The 22,580-nt window shown below is 39.0% G+C and overlaps 1 protein-coding gene across 3 annotated transcripts in view; it reads left to right on the forward strand.

Moving 5' to 3' along the window:
* Window positions 1-22,580, forward strand: part of LOC124875235 (thrombospondin-2-like) — a 34,508-nt gene that overhangs the window by 11,306 nt on the left and 622 nt on the right. For all 3 annotated transcript variants that reach the window (XM_047377248.1, XM_047377249.1, XM_047377247.1), the window contains exons 8-21: window positions 4,407-4,583; window positions 4,659-4,832; window positions 5,111-5,241; window positions 7,385-7,519; window positions 7,615-7,833; window positions 7,910-8,017; window positions 10,151-10,310; window positions 10,784-10,902; window positions 11,008-11,242; window positions 12,453-12,680; window positions 12,752-12,882; window positions 13,203-13,343; window positions 16,671-16,768; window positions 21,188-21,327. In XM_047377248.1, coding sequence (XP_047233204.1) covers window positions 4,407-4,583; window positions 4,659-4,832; window positions 5,111-5,241; window positions 7,385-7,519; window positions 7,615-7,833; window positions 7,910-8,017; window positions 10,151-10,310; window positions 10,784-10,902; window positions 11,008-11,242; window positions 12,453-12,680; window positions 12,752-12,882; window positions 13,203-13,343; window positions 16,671-16,768; window positions 21,188-21,327 — 2,196 coding nt within the window. The remainder of the gene's footprint in view (window positions 1-4,406; window positions 4,584-4,658; window positions 4,833-5,110; window positions 5,242-7,384; window positions 7,520-7,614; window positions 7,834-7,909; window positions 8,018-10,150; window positions 10,311-10,783; window positions 10,903-11,007; window positions 11,243-12,452; window positions 12,681-12,751; window positions 12,883-13,202; window positions 13,344-16,670; window positions 16,769-21,187; window positions 21,328-22,580) is intronic.

The raw sequence follows: 22,580 nt of genomic DNA on the forward strand, positions 1-22,580 counted from the left end.
GGAGGGACTTGATCCAGCCAGCTTGCCTGCACTTTACAGCCAAATCCTAGTATATTCTCCAATTGTGTTTGTTCACTGCAGCTACACTGATCTCTTAAGGGAGTATAAGCTCAGTTATTTGGACCTTCTTGGTTGCTGTGGACCACACCACACCATCTGTTCTAAATGTTGTTTGTAAGATTTTTGATGGGAAGATTAGACATCAATCTAAATCAATTAATTTCTCATAATTTTCTTTGAGTCACGAGAGATTTTGGTTCGATGCTACACTCTGACTGGTCTCTCGTAAAAAACAGTGCTTTTGATTTTGTGATGTTGCCCATCAGGAGTTTTTTTTTATTTCTGGCACCCTGCATTCCTCCAGCAGTTGTCTTGTAAAATCATGATAGTAACCTGTAGGATGCTGTACAATTTAAAATGTAATAGATGAAAGACAGTATGTTTCCTTGTCGAAGTAGAACAGGTAATTGTTGTAGGTCCGATGCTAATGAGCATGGCAAAATAAATTATCTCAGCCCAACAATTCAAGCTCACAGCAAACGATTTTCTTACACAAGTTTCAACAAGCCTGTGCTAAATCTTGTTTTTAGGGGAGCATTTAACACTTGCTTCCATTTCTTTCCCAATAACTTTTTGAGTCTGTTCACCTAAGTGTCTAGCTATAATCCATTAAAATAACTGTTAAATGGTCTAACCAACAACCTTATTGACAGTGAGCCAGAAGTCAGTTGGTTTGGAAAACGCCAAATCTGTCACTTCTCCTGGCAGTCTTTGTCCTTTGGCTTCGTCAAAATCCTCTGCTGTCAAGAATCTGTATGTCATAGTTAAAAGTACCCTGAGGTGGATAAACAGATTAGTGTTGTTGTGAGAACACCTTTTCCCACGAAAAACCTATGCTTTTACCAATTTGTACTATTTTTAAAACTTTGTATGTCCAGTTGCAGGAGTAAGTTAAGACTTTTAGCGGCAATCCTTTCCTTGTATGCTCAAGTAGACTCTGCCAGGGATGCCCCTTGTCCTCGATTCAGTTTGTCGTTCTTGGAATGAATCTTCACATATAGTCATGGAGAGGAGGGTATCCAGACTGGAACTTCAGGCTCTTATATTTTTTTATGCAGATGCTAGTGCTCAAGCCATGACCTTCAGTGCACACCGGAGCAGTTTGCGGCTGATACAATGGAAGGCCAGGATGAGAATATGCTATTCTTAGCAAACACTAAAAAGGTGGATTAACACCTTCAGGTCAGGTGCTGCATGTGTAGTAGTTCAAGTATCTGTCATTTTTTGAGGAGTTGGAGGAGCAAAGTGGAGGGGGCCTCAGAGGGAGGTCAAGAAAACAAAACAAAAACCCAAAGCTGTCATATAATGTTGAGTTCTGGTTGGACCAACGTGCAGGTTAATGCTCAGGAGCAGCATGGTAAGTTGCAGAGCTTCTTAAATAATAATGAGTATAATAATAACAAACTGGAAACTCACAAAAGGGTAACACAGACAGGTAACGGACGTGGAGTTGGTATTAACCAGGAGGAACCAGTGGAGAACAATGAAACCAGAAAGTTTAAGAACTGAGGTATCAGGAGAAGCTGGTGGGAGAGAGAATGCTGGCAACTGAAGGAGGGAGGCTTATTAACACAGATGATCAGGGAGTCCAGGGAAGTAACAGAAACATCTAAGCATAAGAATAACTGATCAGGCGTGGCACTAGTGGTGTAGGGGTTAAGCGCACAACCATGAGAAGAGGCTATAGTCCTTGGTGCGGCTGTCCTGGGTTCGAGTCCCGGACCCAATGACCTTTACGGAATGTCTCCCCCTCTCTTTGCCCTCTTTCCTGTCTACCTACTGTTGAAAAAGTGAAAAATAAAAGCCTTAAAAAAAAAAGAATAACTCATGAATCAAAACTACAATGAATGAAATAAAATAACAGTACTGTAAAACAGGGCAGAGAAAACAGACAAAGAACTCAAACACCTAACACAGCCATATCCTGACAAAAGTTCAGGCAGGCAACCTGGAGGTCATCCCTCAGACCAACAGAGTTCTTTTGCTTCACGGAAGAGCCTGGAACCCACGAAGGAGCTCTGGAGACTGGGACCCATGGAGTAGCTCTGAAGACAGGAACAGGAACATGAGGCGTATCCACCTAGAGACCCTCTTTGGAGAACTCGGGGACTAGAGCACGAGGTGGGTCCACCTAGATGCCCTTGTTGGTGACCACTGAAACTGGAGCAGTACAATTCCAGTGGTCTGCTCTGGGACAGCAAACAAAAACTCCAGCTCAGCCACTGAATGCATAGCCAAATGAGCAATATCGTCCGCTGAAAGTCCACACTGCAGCCGGGTCATAGGTCTGTGGTTACATAAGCAGAGCTGAGCAAAAAGCAAAGAACTGATTTACTGGTCCATCTACATTCCACCCCTCACCTATGATGAAATATGGGTCATGGCTGCGTGAGATACAAATGGCTAAAATGAGCTTCCTCTGTAAGTTGGTTGGGTTCAGCTCCATTCTCACACTCTCTCTGTATCAAAAGGAGTCGGTTGAGGTGCATATGATCAGGATGCCTTCTGGGCACCTCCCCTTAGACGCTTTTCAGGAACGTACCACTGAAGGAGGAGTTGGAGAGTTTCACTGGTTGGGGGACACTCTGGGTTTCCCTTCTTTTTGTTAATGATCCGATCTCCACTAAGCTGAAGACAATAGATGGATGCCCATTCCTGAGTTATTTATTTTAAAGGATGTGGCCTCATCTTATTCAGCTGGCCTCTTACAGGGGTTGGACAATGAAACTGAAACACCTGTCATTTTAGTCTGGGAGGTTTCATGGCTAAATTGGGCCAGCCTGGTAGCCAGTCTTCATTGATTGCACATTGCACCAGTAAGAGCAGAGTGTGAAGGTTCAATTAGCAGGGTAAGAGCACAGTTTTGCTCAAAATATTGAAATGCACACAACTTTATGGGTGACATACCAGAGTTCAAAAGAGGACAAATTGTTGGTGCACGTCTTGCTGGCGCATCTGTGACCAAGACAGCAAGTCTTTGTGATGTATCAAGAGCCACGGTATCCAGGGTAATGTCAGCATACCACCAAGAAGGATGAACTACATCCAACAGGATTAACTGTGGACACAAGAGGAAGCTGTCTGAAAGGGATGTTCGGGTGCTAACCTGGATTGTATTCAAAAAACATAAAACCACGGCTGCCCAAATCACGGCAGAATTAATGTGCTCCTCAACTCTCCTGTTTCCACCAGAACTGTCCTTCGGGAGCTCCACAGGGTCAATATACACGGCCGGGCTGCTATAGCCAAACCTTTGGTCACTCATACCAATGCCAAACGTTGGTTTCAATGGTGTAAGGAGCGCAAATCTTGGGCTGTGGACAATGTGAAACATGTATTGTTCTCTAATGAGTCCACCTTTACTGTTTTCCCCACATCCGGGAGAGTTACGGTGTGGAGAAGCCCCAAAGAAGCATAGCACCCAGACTGTTGCATGCCCAGAGTGAAGCATGGGGGTGGATCAGTGATGGTTTGGGCTGCCATATCATGGCATTCCCTTGGCCCAATACTTGTGCTAGATGGGCGCGTCACTGCCAAGGACTACCGAAGCATTCTTGAGGACCATATGCATCCAATGGTTCAAACATTGTACCCTGAAGGCGGTGCCATGTATCAGGATGACAATGCACCAATACACACAGCAAGACTGGTGAAAGATTGGTTTGATGAACATGAAAGTGAAGTTGAACATCTCCCATGGCCTGCACAGTCACCAGATCTAAATATTATTGAGCCACTTTGGGGTGTTTTGGAGGAGCGAGTCAGGAAACGTTTTCCTCCACCAGTATCACGTAGTGACCTGGCCACTATCCTGCAAGAAGAATGGCTTAAAATCCCTCTGACCACAGTGCAGGACTTGTATATGTCATTCCCAAGATGAATTGACGCTGTATTGGCCGCAAAAGGAGGCCCTACACCATACTAATAAATGATTGTGGTCTAAAACCAGGTGTTTCAGTTTCATTGTCCTACCCCTGTACATAAACACACCAGTTAGAGCTGACACTTAGTGGTTCCCCGAGGGACCAGTGAATATCTTAGACATTTAACGATCCAAATAAAAACATTAAGGCAATTCAGCCTTTTGCAGTTGCTTTCCCAAACTTAAAAAAAATCTTGTTTAAATCTGTTCCTTAGACACATTTTTTTAAATTAAAATATAGCATGAAACCTTCATAGAAGTCCTGTTGTTTAGTAATTTATTGCTAAATAAGAAGACTTCTATTTAGTGGTCAATATTGCTGGTAAATGTGCTGAAGTGGACTGACACAAATCAGATCCAAGGGAGTTTAATGAATAATTACTTCAGTCGTTTACTTCCTTCGATTTGTGTGTTTCATGTCTAGCACGTGCAGATGGGAACTGGGGCCTTTGGTCTCCTTGGTCTGCATGCACAACCACATGCGGTGAAGGCGACATCACACGGGTCCGTCTGTGCAACAATCCTCCACCATCAAAGGAGGGCAAGGGGTGCAAAGGATATGCCAAGGAGACAAAATCGTGCAACAACACAGTCTGCCCTGGTGAGTAAAGACACATGATTTAAGTACAGGGCTTAACTGAAAGTAAATTATGCAATTCTTTTTGTCTGTTTGTAGTTGCTGGACGTTGGACCGCCTGGGGTGAGTGGTCGCAATGCTCCGCTTCCTGTGGTGGAGGCCTTATGAGCCGCCAGCGGGAGTGTTTGAACCCCGCCCCTCAGAATGGCGGGAAACCTTGTGCTGGGGAAGCTTCAGACTATGAAGCATGCAACAAACAACCGTGTCCTATTGGTAAGTCAAAACTCTGGCAGTATATTTATCTTAAGTTTGAAGGCAATATTATTCCATAAATAGTCAATCCCTCAAGATCATTTTTTATTTGGAAAAACACGTTTTAAACAATACTGGATTAAGTTGTTTATTTTGTCTTTATGTTGGTAATGAGGCTTAGCAGATGACAAAATATTTAAACTCCCAGAATATATTATGTTTAACTGGAACTACCTTTTCTGTTTGGTGTGTTGTAGCTAAATGTAAAATATTTTTATGCATGCTTCAATCTCCTTCAGATCTGTGTTTCCTTTCAAATCCTTGTTTTCCTGAGGTGAAATGCACATCAAAGAGTGACGGATCCTGGGAATGTGGACATTGTCCTGTCGGTCTGAAGGGGAATGGTACTCACTGCGAAGATGAGAATGAGGTAAAGATGACAGACAAAAACTAGATGACATAAAATAGGCTTTAATTGGTCCCCTTTACATTTAGAAAGTAAACTGTTCTGAGGAAAATATTCAGAAAGCTGCGAGGTCAGCCCTGTCTTATATCCCCTAAACAGTTCTAGTGCATTTTGAGGAATGCCATTTTCCTGATATTAAACTCATCTTCTTTTAATCAGCAACATTTTTACCTGTAAAAGTGAAATGTTCTGATGATTCTTTTTATTTCAAAGTACCTTTCTGTAAGCACAAGGTTGATGACATGTACAAGTAATTTTCTTTTCAATGTCAACACTTAAAAAAATGTAGAAGTGAGGTTTTTTCTGTGGCTACTGGCTGCAACACAAATCTGAATTATGATTCTGTCACCCCAGTGCTTAACAGTTGGAGTTATCTTAAAGAAAATCCTAACTCCTTTAATATAGATATTATCTTTCTCCCTACAGTTTCCACTTAACTGACCCTTTTACTAGAATCTTTGCCAATATATTTCTGCACGTTTCACAGCCGTCTCATGTAGTGTGGGCATTGATTATCTTTTTTTCATAGCACTTTCTCTGTAAGAACAAGGTTAGAGGATTCTGATTATTCATTGAGCCTTGACATTTGCATCTTTCATTACAATGACTGTGGACTTAGCTCTAACAAGCTAATTAAAGTGTGAGACCTTGGTAACAGTTTTCTGAAAGCTCTAATCTCCTGTGGTATTGAAACCTTTGCATGGTCATCTTTCATATTTTTCCCTGTTATCACAATAAAAGGATGCTCTGATGTTTTTAAAAATGTTTAAAATGTTTGCGGTTCAGCTTGCTCTGAACCATAAAGAGATGAAGGATCTCAATGTTTGTCAGTATTTTAGACCACCTTAAGTATTTTAGATATGTCTCCACCAGCTTTGCTCATTGTTTGCCCATTTCTGTTTGCTAAATCATTCAAGCTCGGTCAGATTGGATGGAGAGCACCTGTGAACAAATCTTGTCACAGGATCTCATTTGGATTTAGTTCTGGACTTTGACTGGGTCATTATAACATTTCAAAATGTTTTAATCTAAATCATGACAGTGCAGATCTGGTTGTATGTTTAGGGCCTTCTTCCCCCGTCTCAAGTCTTTTGCAGCATCTAACAGGTTTTCTTGTCCTGCATTTAGCTCCACCCATCTTCCCATCAACTCTGACCTGCTTCTCTGCCCCCGCTTAAGAAAATAATTCCCACAACATGATGCTTCCACCACCATGTTTAGCTGTGAGGATTGTGTGTTCAAGGTGATGTACAGTGTTAGCTTTCAGCCACACATAGCCTTTTGCATAAAGGCCAAAAGGTTTAACCTTGGCGTTACCTGACTAGAGCGCCTTTTTCCATGCTTGCTGTCCCCTACATGGTTTGTTGCAAAATGCAAATGAGACTTGGATTTTTTTTTTTTACAACGGCTCACCTTTCCATTAAGATTGGGTTTGTGGAATGCATGTCTAATAGTTGTCCTGTCAACATATTCGCTCATCTGACTTATGAATCTCTACAGGTCCTCCAGAGTTACCAGGGACCTCTGCTTTTCTGATTTGCATTGATTCCAGTTAAGGTGGATGGACATTTTGGTTTGCAGTTGTTTCATAATCTTTCCATTTTTAGATGATAGATTAAATAGATCTCTGTGAGATATTGAAAGTTTAGGATGTTATTTTACAACCTAACCCTGCTTTAAACGTCTCCACATCTGTCTCCCTGATCTTTCTGCTGTGGTCTTTGGTCTTCATGATGCTGTTTGTTTACTAATGTTCTCTAACTAACCTATGAGGCCTTCAAATAACACCTGGATTTATACTGACTTATACAGGTAGGCTCACTAATAAGGTGAGTTCTTATTTTATTTTTGATCTTCTTATTTTATTTTTGGTCTTTAAATCAAAATGCATGCAACACTTTAGGATTTCTGTTTTCTAACAAATTCCAGAAATCATGTATCATTTACCTTCCAATTCACATAATGTTAAGTGGTTCAATAATGTACTATTTTCTGTGGGTCTATCAAATAAAATCCTGATAAAACACATTATATTTAGTTGTTCCAAGACAAACTTTGAAATGGTTCAAAGCGTATACTCAGAATCTCTTTACCTGTGTCTCTTCAGTGTGAAGTAGATGGGGTGTGTTTTACAAAATGTGTGAACACAGATCCTGGATTCTACTGCCTTCCCTGTCCTCCTCGATACAAAGGCAACCAGCTGTATGGCATCGGACTGCAGGAAGCCATGAAAGCCAGACAGGTAAGTGTTTTTTTTTTTTACGGAATATCTTATTTTCTTTAAACAGCACATACTACAAAGACTTTTGGATTCTCAAAGCAAATCTCTGGATGTAGGTGTGTGAACCATATAATCCTTGCAAAGAAAACACACACACCTGCCACCAGTTTGCTGATTGCAAATACCTGGGTCTGGCATCAGAAGTCTTGTTTAAGTGCTCGTGTGCTGTTGGCTTTGCTGGCGATGGCTCCGTGTGTGGTGAAGACTCTGATCTGGATGGTTGGCCCAATGAAAGACTGCCATGCAAGCAGAATGCCACTTATCACTGTGAACAGGTGAGAGAGCCACATCCCAAAAAATACATCTATAAATAGGCTTTGTTATGACCGGTTGTGATTTGATTGCCTGCAGGATAACTGCCCCATGCTGCCAAACTCCGGACAGGAAGACTTGGACAAGGATGGACAGGGGGATGCATGTGATCCTGATGATGACAATGACAACATCATTGATGAGAGAGTGAGACTGTCAGGCACCTTCCCAAAGCAAACTGCTCCCATTAAAGGTTTAATTCTTAAAGTGCACGCAAAGGAAATTGTGTTTCTAAAATTGCATTGCCAAGGAAATATAGCCTATCTGTGCTGACACAGTTTGCAATAATTTAAACAAGGCAATGTGCATCCATCCAGGGCAAAATTCACCTTTATTTACATTTATGTTAAAAAATTATATCCATGGACGTGGTGCTGGTGGAGCAGAATGTTAAGCGTTTGACCCATGTACGGAGGCCTTAGTCCTCAACACAGGCTGTGGCAAGATCAAATCCTGGCCCAACGATGTTTGCTACAATCCCTTCCTTGCTCCCTCCCACCTATTTCCTGTCAACCTACTTTAAATATTTAAAATAGAGGCCACTACTGCCTAAAACAATTATATCCAAAACACACCCAATTCACGATCCAGCGGTGTTTTCAGCAGTGTCAGATTTTATGAAATCTATTGTATTTTTTTATGTCTCTGTAAGGTCTGCATCTGCTCTATTTTTTTTTTTACACAAATTCACATATATAGTCGTTAAAAAAAAGAACACCATTTCAAACATTCAGTTCTTTACAGGTCAGTTTTGGGTCATTGTTCTGTTACAGTGTCCATTATTATTTATAAGTTATTTTTGTTTATAGATGGTCGCACATTTTCTTCTAGCACCCTTTGATACATGGTAGAATATATGCTTGAGTCTATAATGGTATGTGTCCTAAAACCATGTAACTTCCACCTCCATGCTTCAAAGTTGGTACATGTTTCTTTTCCTGGAATACTCTATTTGGTTTATGCCAAACACTTTATCTGTTCTAAATAATGCTTAAATAATTCAATTTAGACTGATTTGTCTAAAGAACGTTATTCTCGAAGTCCTATTCTGTTCTAGGTTATATCTGGTTAATTTTATTCTGCCCACCAGGTTTTTCTGCAAAGGCTTTTTCCTTGAACATGAAAGTTAAGCTTCCTGATTCTTTCTGATTGTACATGCATTCACTTTCAGTGGTAGCAGGAGCCTGCTGTAGGTCCTGTGATGAAAGTTTTGTATTTTTGAAGACTTCTTTTAGCATGTTACGGTCTGCTTCACCGTGAACTTGACAAAACAAGGGCATGTTAGCAGCTGTTTTGTATGTCGTCCATTTGTTGACTATGTCTGTACAGTGGAATGGCTGATTTCAAATAGTTTTTTTTATTATTATTTATTTTTTTAGGCACTAGTGGCCTTTATTTTTCAATTTAATGTTGACAGGAAATAAGGTGGAGAGAGCGGGGGAAGGGAATGCTGGAAACGTCGACAGGCCGGGATTCGACCCTTACGACAGCCTGCATCAAGAACTATTTCTTTAACTTCTTTTTAAATCCCTTACCTGCAGTGCTTAGACAGCTCTTTCGATCTTACCTTGGTGTTGACTCTCTCTTCAACAGACAGAAGCGCACCAAACTAAATTTCTGAGGTTTAAACGGAACAAACCTCTTTCAAAATGTTGAGGAATTACGTTATAATCAATATCAATATCTATATGTAATTCTAGCCGTTTTAAGCAGTAATAAATGTGAAGTCCAAATTTATTACTTTCCTAAAGCTCCATTGATTATTTTACAGAAAAGTTTAAAAGGTCTTTTCTTGAGTTTTTTATGTTCATTGATATTTTTAGAATTTTTCAGCATTATCATCATTTATGTATAATATTAATATGTCCAGTTAGGGACACACAGGTTCTCAAAGCGTGTCCTTATTATTTCATACGACTGTAGATCATACAAAACAAGTATAAATACAACCTGTAAAATAGGTGCTGATTGCTTGCTTGTAGTGGACTTGTATGGCATGTTTGGATTGCTACGAAATTAAAGCAATCTGCGTTGTGGACAACATGCAAATGTGGAGCGGATAGTAACTGAAACCATTGGACTAAAATGTAAGCTAATACCACATCTTAGTGAGTTTGGCCTTGAGTTTTTTATTTTCTTGATTATGTTACATTTCACCTTGTTTCACTTCACTTTTTTATTTCTTGTATTTTTGTCTGCACCTGCTTTTAGTTTTTTTACATTCTAAGTTTAAAGTGTCTGCTGTGCAAGTTTATGCATCTGAATTTTTTATTGCCACAGGATAACTGCCCCCTGATGTACAACCCTCGGCAGTTTGATTCTGACAGGGATGGGGTCGGGGATTCCTGTGATAACTGTCCGTTTGACAGGAACCCGAAGCAGACAGACAGCGATGGCAATGGAGAAGGAGATGCCTGCAGCATTGATATAGATGGAGATGGTAAAGGCTACAAGAGTTAACCAGACTTTAAACCTGCAGCAATTTTCAGCCAACCATCAAGCTGTTTTCTGGCTTTTTTACTGAAAGTTCAGACTTCTACATTTTGAAAGGAAGCAACCTTTAAGCTAAAAAGCTGTCTGAATAGTTGAATTTTGGGGGCGGAGTGAGTTGGGGTGTAGTTTCAGCAGATTATAAAAAAATATTTCTTGAAAGATTAATAGGTATATTTAGCTTCTCAATTCCAATTGAAAAACTTTCAAGTTTGAAAAAGAAGATAGGCTGTGAGTCACAAAATTCATTTACTGTAGGTTTGAATTAATCATCATATGTGTATTAAAAAAGAGGACAAAATAATGAATTGATGATGGTGTTTTAGCATCTGATCTTATAAGATAAACTGAGGTGAAGAAAAAAAGTGTAGTGAATCTTAATTTGAACTGTGTGTTTTTCTGTTCGGTTTTTTTTTCTTATAGAGAAACTGAATGAGCTTGACAACTGTCCTTTTGTGTACAACACTGACCAGAGGGACACCGACCTGGATGGTGTTGGAGATCAGTGTGACAACTGCCCCCTTCTTCACAACCCACTGCAGGTGCCTTCAAACACACAAGACACACAAATGTTTATATATACTACAACAATCCCAGAGTTGTAACTGAATACAACCATTGTGTAAATTCTCTGGGTGTGCTTGAAGCTTGACTCTGACAGTGACCTGGTTGGGGACTTGTGTGACAACAACGAGGACATCGATGAGGATGGACACCAAAACTCTCTGGACAACTGTCCCTACATTGCCAACAGTAACCAGGCTGACCATGACAAGGATGGAAAGGGAGATGTTTGCGACCATGACGATGACAACGACGGGATCCCTGATGACCGGGACAACTGCAGACTGGTTCCCAATACAGACCAGTTGGACTCAGATGGTCAGTTTTGCCATTGTTTAATTCACCAAAACAAAAGAACTTGCTTCAGATACAACATGGTGAAACATCCACCCAGCAGCTTCACACAGTAGTGGTTCTTGTATGAACAGATACTAAAATAGGTTTAAAGTAAGATTTGAATGTTTCTTCTGACTGGAATAATCATTCATGTTTTGGAGACTGCTGAAATGCCAATAAAGACTTTTTCACTGAATATTGAGAGGGGTTCATACAATTTTTGAGAATATGTTTTTTTATTAAATATATATCACAACAGAAGCGATTTGTTTTTTCTTTAAATTGATACTCCTTTTACATAATTTTATTATCTTCTGAATCAAAATCTGCTAGGGCTAAGAATAATTTTGGCCTTAATTTTATACATGTGGTAGGTTCAATCCTGATGTCAAAAAGAATTGAAAATATCCTCTCTGTCCGATCACAAATCCAACGAAGGACTCATTAATCCCACACTACATTTTAGTAAATCCCTATGCAGTCCAGATGTTTTAAGCCAGAGGGTCCCCTTACAAGGGGACTTGGCCTCTTTAGCAACAATAACACGCTAGTAGCTGACTAACTCTGAGACTGACACACACTTGTCATATGACCAGATCTTCATCGGAGACTCCTCAACAAAAGTATCTACTTCATTCTTATGTCCACTGACCACAGCTCAAACACCATGCAAAAAAGTCTAAACATGTATAACCTTTTAATTGCTTGTTGTGTTGAAACCAGACTGGCTACAGATGTCACTCAGATGTTGTAGTTACAATTTATTGTGTTTGTTCTATTCTTTACAGCAAGGTTTTGGAAAGTTTTATGTATGATTTTTGTTACGCAGAATTTATTTTTGGGCATTTAAACCTCATTTACTCAGGCCCAGAATAATTTACTCTTAAGAGGTTAAAAAACTGAAATATCTTAGAATCATGCGCAAACAGCCGCTATTCTTTTAAACTGCTTACACTGGCACACTTGGAGGTGCCCACTCCCCATTGACTGGATAAGCAAATAATCAGTAGAAAACCTATGGGATCATCTGTCTGATAGCTTTTTTCTGAGTTATCATACAGCCCTCACAAGGTGATGCTGTGGGCGGTGAGCCACATTGCCCATTTAAAAAAGAACCACCACAGCTTCAAGCTCCAAACTTCATGAAGTCGTGTATCTGTTTTCTCTTTTCTCACTGTCCATTGACTTTCAGGTGATGGCAGTGGAGACGCGTGCTTTGATGACTTTGACAATGACAACATTCCAGATGCACTGGATCCCTGTCCTCTGAACCAGGATATTGGAGTGACAGACTTCAGGAAGTTTCAGGTGGTATTGTTGGACCCCAAAGGCACCACGCAGTCTGACCCCCTGTGGGTGATCCGTAGTCAGGGGACTGAGCTGCTGCAGAAAGCTAACTCTGACCCTGGGATTGCTTTAGGTGAGCTACAAAAAGAAGTAATAATATTAATATGGTTTAACAAGAAAGCTAATATTTCTGTGTTTGAACAGGGTATGACAAGTTTAGCGCTGTAGACTTCAGTGTGACATTTTATGTGAATACCAACCGTGATGACGACTATGCTGGGATTGTGTTTGCTTATCAGTCCAGTCGGCGGTTCTACGTAGTCATGTGGAAACAGGTGAGGCTTGTATGTAGACTTCAACAAAGAAAGCTCATGGACTCTACTGACAGTTGCATGAATGTTTAATTAGCTGCATTATACAGACTTTTGAAAGGGTCTTTACAATCACCTCCTTAATTCAATATTAGCCTTCCATTTATTTTTATGTTACAGCTTTCAACCACAGAAACAAATGTGGGTGTAAATAATAACATTCTTCTTTTAGTTTTTATGATCAAGCATCTTTTTAGTTTTTATGATCAAGCATCTTCTCTCACACACATATTGTATCTCAACCTTCACTTGTCACTTTATTGACATTCCTTCTTTGCATGCAGGTGTCTCAGGGTTACTGGGAGCAGAGGCCCTCCAAAGCTTTTGCCACAGCAGGACTATCAATCAAACTCGTCCATTCCAGCACAGGACCAGGGGAGTACCTACGTAATGCTCTTTGGCACACTGGAAACACAAGACACCAGGTAAAAAGAAGCAGCTGCATTTCTGAACTCACAAACCTTTAAATCTAAAAGTAAAAAATGTAAATACGATTCTTATAAAATAAAAGTGCATGGAAATAAACTTAGAAACATTTTGTTCTTACAATCAATTAAAGTTATAATTCTTAACAAAAAAAAGAAAGAAAATTGAATAAAAAATTGAATAAAGGTCAAAGGTATTGGGTCCCACTATAAAATCAATTAATTCAGGTGTTACAAAATCTTCCATGGTTGCATGTGTATAAAGTTTGGTGTGGAGAAACTTGACTGGGCTGAGTCCTGACCCCAATTTTCTTGCACGCTTTTGGGATTAATTAGAGCAGGGGCTGCAATTCTGGTTTTCTCATCTAACTTTGTTGTAGATTAGTTTATCTGAATGAGTCTATTCTACAACCAAGATCACTGGGGAAGATGTAAATAGGCACTTTTAGCGTCAGAAGACCAGGAAAGCTGCAAGACCTGATGGTATATCCCCCTTTTGCCTGCACTGACAAACTGGCCCCCATCTTCACTCAAATGTATGCAAATTAAGCATGAACTTCTTTTAGTAATCCAGATATTAGTAGCATTTTAACTCTGTCTTAATACAGCTTTTATGAATTAGTTTTTCTGTGGGAGTCAATTCTACAGTCAATATACCATTAATTATCAATTTAGTCATAATACTTTGCCAATGATTCCCTATTACTAGTGACTGATGAGGCTGTTGTTTAATAAGAACAACCTAAAGGCACAGGTTTCATTCCCATTCAGTGGTAGAACCATGAATTAAAAACATTCAGAAATATGTTCTCTGTTACTTCATTTACAAGCTAACAAGCTCCCATTTTAAAAATGTATCAACTAGTTGTATATTCAGGGTTAAGGAGGTGAGAGAAAAGGATAAAAGAGTCTTCATGCAGCAAAACCTTCAAGCTGAAATTTTTTCGGTTAGCAATCCTTAATTAATTTAACTGAAAAAATTGAATCCTAACAATCACTTTTAATCGGATTTAAGTTTCTGAAGGGCGCAGATTTATGTAAACTACAGTGAGATTATATACCGGAAAATATATCTGCACTTTCTTATAAAGTCACAAATGGAATTACCTTGGGTGTAATATTTTCTTTACACCTCCTAACAAAACTATCTTCTAATTTATATTCTTCAAAACATTAGACCTTTTGACAAAACAGGATCTAAAACTGACTAAACTCATGTACAAGGATTTTTATAATAAGATAATCTTGTGAGAACAAATTAAATTCAAAGAACCAGAACATAAGCGAACTCTAAATGAACCCCTTGTTTTTCTAGGTGCAACACATTACTAAGGTGCATTAGTAACGTACAGGCAAACTTGTATAGGCTGATAATGTCAAATTATCAAAGCAGACTGGCTCTCTAGTAGTAAGACCTATTTCATAGTTGTTTAGGTTTTGTTCATTTGTTGGATAAGAATCAGCATAAGGCAGTGGCTTACATCCTGGCTGTTGAATAGTGGACTAGAGCTTTTCCCTCACTGAGATACTGAAGGGGTCTTGGGAGTTTGGATGTCTGATCTACATGGGGTTCTGGAGAAGGTTTCTGACCATGCCCTGAAGACATTTTGTGAGAGGTGCTGAACGAGTACACCATGGCAGGGATCCTCTTAAGGGCTTCAAAATCCTTATTCAACCAAAGCAAGAACTGTTTCTGAATTATCTGCACAAAATTGGGCTTATTCCCTGAGTGGGTTGGACTGCGCCAGGGCCTCCCCTTGTCCCCCGTTCTCTGCAGACCCCACACATCCTGGACACAAACAGTTTAGACTTTACCCTCAGCCAGGTGATACACAGCATTATTTGTAAAAACCAGCTACCACAGAGAGTTTCTTTTCCCAGGCTGTCTGATAAATACAATTAACACCTTACAACATGGGCAGTCAGCTTCTATGCTGTGAAACAAAATAAGCATATTGCTTCACCACAACCTGTCTTTCTTTTTTTCTTTCTTTATAAAAAAAACAATAAGTGGCTGTACATTCACATACATGTAAATACTGTTCCTTTTATCATTTATTTTATTTCCTCTAAAGTTTATCTATTTATAATATTTATACTTTTATCTATTTATTCTATTTATACTTTTAAGGCTCGGCCTAAAACGTTCCTTTTTGATAAAGCTAATAGTTAGAGTGGTTTAGGTTATCTTGAGCTATCCCTTTTGTTATGCTGCTATAGGCTTAGGCTGCTGGAGGACATAATGACCACTTTCACCCTCTCTGCTACATTCTCACACTACTCTCCAATTTCGCATTATTTGCTGTTATTTCAGCTTTTAACCTTGTTCTCTCTTTTCTCTTCCTAGAAGCTACATCTGGCCTGGCTCTGTGTCTACCTGTGACACCTTTCTGGAGAGGGGCATCGTCCAAGCTTCTGCTGCCAACAATTTAATCCTCACCTTTTACCGATTATACACTTGGCTCTGTCTTTCAGTGTTTAACCCTTTCTCTCTCCTAGATATAGCAATTGACTGAGCTTTTACTGTAACTAATTATATGTGCTCTCTTTCAGACTCTAACCTTGAAAACTGACTCAAAGTTTATCTGTTCTTTCTTTCTAGGTGAAACGACCAAAGGAGCTACATCCATTAACATTTACTTTTCCTTCCAATAGAAAGTACTCCTGGATCAGTGCTTCTTTGTTCTCTTTCTGTCTCTGCTCTGTTCTCTCAAACCCCCAGTCGGTCGTGGCAGATGGCCGCTCACACTGAGCCTGGTTCTGCTGGAGGTTTCTCCCTGTTAAAAGGGAGTTTTTCCTCTCCACTGTCGCTACATGCATGCTCAGTATGAGGGATTGCTGCAAAGTCAACGGCAGTGACTGTCCACTGTCTCTACATGCTCATCCAGGAGGAGGGAATGCTGCAAGTCACTGACTGGATGCAATCTGCTGGATTTCCCTAGATAGAAAAACTTTTTAACCAATTTGAATAAATAACTGAATCTGACTGGACTGTTCAATAGTTAGGATTATTTGGAATGTACTGTATGTACCTGACTTGAAATCTGTAGGATTTGATTGAATTGACTTTGTGAAATGCCTTGAGAGGACATGTGTTGTATATTGGCACTATATAAATAACACTGAATTGAATTGATTTGAGTTCTTAATGTCTGTACGCTTTGAGCACTTAAAACTGAAGTCAAATTCCTTGTGTGTGCATAAAATCCTAGCTAATAAGGCTAATTCTGATTCTGAAATACAGCCAATCTGCCTAAAGTTTTACAATTGTTTTAAAAACTTAAGTTTTTAGATCAACCTTCCAACCTACCTGTGTATCTGCTTTAGGTCAGAACATTGTGGCATGACCCCAATAAAATTGGCTGGAAGGACTACACAGCATACCGTATGCACCTTATACACCGACCCAAGACTGGGTTCATCAGGTACAGTATTATGGATTATTTTTTAATGGAACTAGACCCTCAGTCTTCTAGACTTATAATACAAACCTATACTTCCATGTGTGACTTACTAATTTGGAAATACTGCTAAACCAAATGAAGTTATGTAGATGATTTCTTACAGGTATGGGTCATTTTTTAAATAGGACAACCGAGTCTTTAGATGCATTGATGTGAAGTATTTGTTTTTCCTTTGGCTTGGTTTTCAATTTTTGAACCTGGCCTTAAATGCTGAAGTTATGCCTTGGAAATATCATCCATCTCCAGGACTTATTTTTATAATAACAGTGTAATCCACTTTTTGTGTTGTACTCAGTTCACCCCGACCTGCAACATCTGGTTCATCTTAGTTCCTCCTCTCACTAATGGCCTTTGAAAAGCATAAGACAAAATAAAAAGCAACCTTATAAAATGAGTTATCTGTGGCAGGCGTTGTTCCTTTGCAGATGTTGAGATTATCAAAACCACAGTGATATGTTCAGCTTTAGAAGGAGAAAACTCTTTTTCACTGCCATGTCTACTTATTCAAATAAAGCATACTATAAGCACTCATCGTGCATTCTAGGTACTGAATGATTACATTTGTGCAAAGTGGCACTTTCGGAAGGTGAGTCTGAAAAGAAGCTAGTGCTCCTTAATTTCAAATCACCTGCATTCATTGATATTTTTGAATAGGTGCTCTGAGTCTTTTTTTGTATTATTTGTAGATGTACAATACATATTTGATTCCTGTATCCAGAGTTAAAGGGTAGTTTTTGTCAGGTAAGCAGGGAGATAGGGTACTTGATGTTGTACCAATATGAAAGCATATTGGATCACTGACATGCCTAAATACTCACTCATGATCTCCATACTTCCTTCCCTCTTTATACAAGGGCCACGCAACAATTGTTGTAGATGATAATCATGCAAATTAAAGCAAGATGTTGAGCAATGGCCATGTTGAAAAATTAAAAACACACTCTTTACAGTAATTATCCGCCCAACTCACCACGTCGGAAAATAAACACTAAACAGATCCAAAATATTACCATGAGTCCTTGCATTTTTTATGTAAGCACTGTATTCATCATTTTTTTTTACTGTTTTACATATCTAACTTGCTAGCATTTTTCAAAGGATGCTGTTCATTTCCCTCCACCTCCATTTTGTACTTTTATAGTTTGGTCTTACTCGTAGGTACAAACACGACGGGGCCATTCGTTTTGACCATGAGTCAATTTGCACCCATCATTAGGAATGTTTTGTATCTGCTTTCACAATGGATTATTTAAAGGAATCTTCATGATCTGCTTGTAATCTGCTGAAAGGAATGTGGCCATTTGACTCCAATAAAGTATATCTAACACCTGGAAGCTGCTCATAGTTATTATGGAATGATCAGAGATCAAAATCTCTCAAATTTCATGAATTTCCAAAAGGGGAAAATAAACACACTTAACGGAAATAGAGTAAAATATAAAATCTTCTAAAATTAATATACAATATTTAAGAGTTACTACAACATGTAACTCCCTTTGGAATTAACAAAGCATTTTTAAATGAATGGAAATACTAAATTGTAACATTTACACAAGATTCAAGCCTTTTGAGTGCTACTCTGCTGTACAGGACAAAAAAAACCAAAAACATTCAAGCCTTTGTTTTTTAGTTTAACTCCAAAATTCATCGGAACAGCAAGAGAATTAAACGGGTACGCGATGGTTAAACACGAGTACGAAATATTATTTTACTGGATAAGAAATGGAAGTAGGTTTGAAGGAAATGCCAATGTGCAGACATGAACAGGGATGCAAATCAGCAAAATAGGGGTGCAAAATATCTTTTTGAAAAAGGGGATTTTTATAGCATGCAAATGCATTGGCTGCAGGGTTATTGTCAGCTTTTGGCATTCACTAAAGCTCACATTAGCTGCAGAGATATTGCTACCATTTTCACATGAACTACAGCAAATGTTGGCTACAAAACTGCTTTTTAATTTTAGTGCTGAGTGCTTATGCTAGATTGTACCTAATAAGGAAGAACAATATAAGATTTAGCTTAATCTGCTTATTTTATTTGTTTTCTCCCTATAAGGAGTGCTACTGCTAACAATACTTTTATTAGATTATCTAGAAGAAGCAATATTAGTTTCTTGTACTTTGTGTATGCTTTATGGTGAGAATGTCATAATTATAATGACAGTGCTAAAACAAAGTCTCCAAAATGTTTTTCAAAATATTATTATTTGATTTTCCTGAGTAAGACTAAAAGCATTTAAAACATCTGCTTAGTAAATACTCCAAAAAGCACCTGGGGGTTAATATATAGAGTATATAAAATAACATTTAGCAATATTTGTATACATATTAAAATAAAATACAAATGTTGCATAATTCGACAAATAACACACAATTTGCCATTTGTTGTACAGGTCCTTCTCAAAAAATTAGCATATTGTGATAAAGTTCATTATTTTCTATAATGTAATGATGAAAATTTAACATTCATATATTTTAGTTTCATTGCACACTAACTGAAATATTTCAGGTCTTTTATTGTCTTAATACGGATGATTTTGGCATACAGCTCATGAAAACCCAAAATTCCTATCTCACAAAATTAGCATATCATTAAAAGGGTCTCTAAACGAGCTATGAACCTAATCATCTGAATCAACGAGTTAACTCTAAACACCTGCAAAAGATTCCTGAGGCCTTTAAAACTCCCAGCCTGGTTCATCACTCAAAACCCCAATCATGGGTAAGACTGCCGACCTGACTGCTGTCCAGAAGGCCACTATTGACACCCTCAAGCAAGAGGGTAAGACACAGAAAGAAATTTCTGAACAAATAGGCTGTTCCCAGAGTGCTGTATCAAGGCACCTCAGTGGGAAGTCTGCGGGAAGGAAAAAGTGTGGCAGAAAACGCTGCACAACGAGAAGAGGTGACCAGACCCTGAGGAAGATTGTGGAGAAGGGCCGATTCCAGACCTTGGGGGACCTGCGGAAGCAGTGGACTGAGTCTGGAGTAGAAACATCCAGAGCCACCGTGCACAGGCGTGTGCAGGAAATGGGCTACAGGTGCCGCATTCCCCAGGTCAAGCCACTTTTGAACCAGAAACAGCGGCAGAGGCGCCTGACCTGGGCTACAGAGAAGCAGCACTGGACTGTTGCTCAGTGGTCCAAAGTACTTTTTTCAGATGAAAGCAAATTCTGCATGTCATTCGGAAATCAAGGTGCCAGAGTCTGGAGGAAGACTGGGGAGAAGGAAATGCCAAAATGCCAGAAGTCCAGTGTCAAGTACCCACAGTCAGTGATGGTCTGGGGTGCCGTGTCAGCTGCTGGTGTTGGTCCACTGTGTTTTATCAAGGGCAGGGTCAATGCAGCTAGCTATCAGGAGATTTTGGAGCACTTCATGCTTCCATCTGCTGAAAAGCTTTATGGAGATGAAGATTTCATTTTTCAGCACGACCTGGCACCTGCTCACAGTGCCAAAACCACTGGTAAATGGTTTACTGACCATGGTATCACTGTGCTCAATTGGCCTGCCAACTCTCCTGACCTGAACCCCATAGAGAATCTGTGGGATATTGTGAAGAGAACGTTGAGAGACTCAAGACCCAACACTCTGGATGAGCTAAAGGCCGCTATCGAAGCATCCTGGGCCTCCATAAGACCTCAGCAGTGCCACAGGCTGATTGCCTCCATGCCACGCCGCATTGAAGCAGTCATTTCTGCAAAAGGATTCCCGACCAAGTATTGAGTGTATAACTGTACATGATTATTTGAAGGTTGACGTTTTTGTATTAAAAACACTTTTCTTTTATTGCTCGGATGAAATATGCTAATTTTGTGAGATAGGAATTTTGGGTTTTCATGAGCTGTATGCCAAAATCATCCGTATTAAGACAATAAAAGACCTGAAATATTTCAGTTAGTATGCAATGAATCTAAAATATATGAATGTTAAATTTTCATCATGACATTATGGAAAATAATGAACTTTATCACAATATGCTAATATTTTGAGAAGGACCTGTATATAAAAATATAGAATAAAATGCAATTATGTTGTTGGAGGATTACACTGAAGTAATATCTTCTTAAGATGTTAGGAGATCAAACAGCACTTGGGAGGGAAGCAGTGTCACATCTCTTGACACTAAATCCATCAAGCATACAGTGTGACTCCTTAGTCGGCAATTTTATATTGAATCTTGTGATTTATTTGATAAATCTCCTATATTTGTGGGGTCAGTAGTGAAACTTGTAAAATACATAGTTTATATATGTGGAAAATTGACATTTGAAGTAGAAATGTTCTTAATAACAGTCCAAATTTCTTTAGCTGTTTGAATAGCTGTTTGAGGAGTAATGAATACCTCACATTTGCCTTGTTTTTACCTGTGTTCCTGTTGCAGGGTGGTTGTGTATGAGGGCAGGGGAATTCTGGCTGACTCAGGGGCAGTTTATGACCACACCCTGGCAGGAGGCAGACTGGGACTGTTTGTCTTCTCTCAGGAACAGGTTATCTTCTCAGACCTAAGATATGACTGCAGAGGTAAGATGTTGGTAAACTATTTGTTCTCACCTCTCATCAGTGATGAAAAATACAACATTACAGATTTTCTTTTTTACTTGAAAATCATGATTTCAGAAACTATGAATGTACTGAACTTTTTCAAAATTTTGCACCCACAAACTCCAATTTATTTTATGCGAAAGACCAACTCAAAGTTGTGAAGCAGATCGAACCCAACCTAAAAAAATAATTACAAATAAAAATCAGAGTGTGGCGTGCATTGCTATTCGGTCCCCTGAGTTAATACTTTGCAAAAACACTTTTCGCTGCAAGTCTTTTGCTTTGCAAAATTCCAAAATTCTTAATTAGATTTAGGTTTGGACTTTGACTGGGTCATTCAAACCCATAAATATGGTTACCCAGTACATGATTATGCAACTACCTTGTTTCACTCTGAGGATTGCGTGTTCAGGGTTTTGTGTAGTATTAGTTTTCCTCTACACACACTATTTTAAATATGGGTCAAATGTTCAATTTTGGTCTCCTCTGAATAGAACACCTTCTTCCACATGTTTGCTTTGTCCCCTACATGACTTTTGAAAAACTTTAAACAGTACTTCTAATGGCGTCCTTAAATCAATAGCTTTCTTTTTGCAATTAAGACCAGATTTTTGGACTTCATAAGTACTAGTTTTCCTGGTGACAGATTATCTAATCTGAGTTATTGCTCTCTGCAGCTCCACTTGAAGTAACCATGGGGCTCTTGGCTGCTTCCCTGAATAATGCTTTCCTTGTCTTGTTTGTTGTGAAAGGTGGTCAGCCATGTCTTGATTGCTTTGCAGTTAGTTTTCCGATGAAGGACTCTCTAAAATGCTTCAAGTTTGGGATATTGTCTTCTAAACTAACTCTGCTTTAAACATCTCCAAAACGTTATCCCTACTCTGTCTGGTGTGTTTCTTGGTTTTTATGATGCTGTTTGTTCACTAATGTCCTGTAACAAACCCCTGAGATCTTCACAAAACTACTGAATTTATACAGAGATTAAATTACACACGAGATGATCATAAAATCCAGTGCAATTGGTTGCACTGGATTTTATTTAGGAGTATCACAGTAAAGTGGGAAACATACAAATGCATGCCATAGTTTTCAGATTTTTATTTGTAAAAATGTTTGAAAACCATGACCCTGTATCCTTTCACTTAACAATTATGGGCTACTTTGGGTTAATCGCAATAAAATCCAATAAAATAAGTTGAAATAAAATTGAAAAACAAATGTTCAAGAGGTAT

This window comes from Girardinichthys multiradiatus, chromosome 10 (genome assembly GCF_021462225.1).
Source record: "Girardinichthys multiradiatus isolate DD_20200921_A chromosome 10, DD_fGirMul_XY1, whole genome shotgun sequence".
Classification (NCBI taxonomy): domain Eukaryota; kingdom Metazoa; phylum Chordata; class Actinopteri; order Cyprinodontiformes; family Goodeidae; genus Girardinichthys; species Girardinichthys multiradiatus.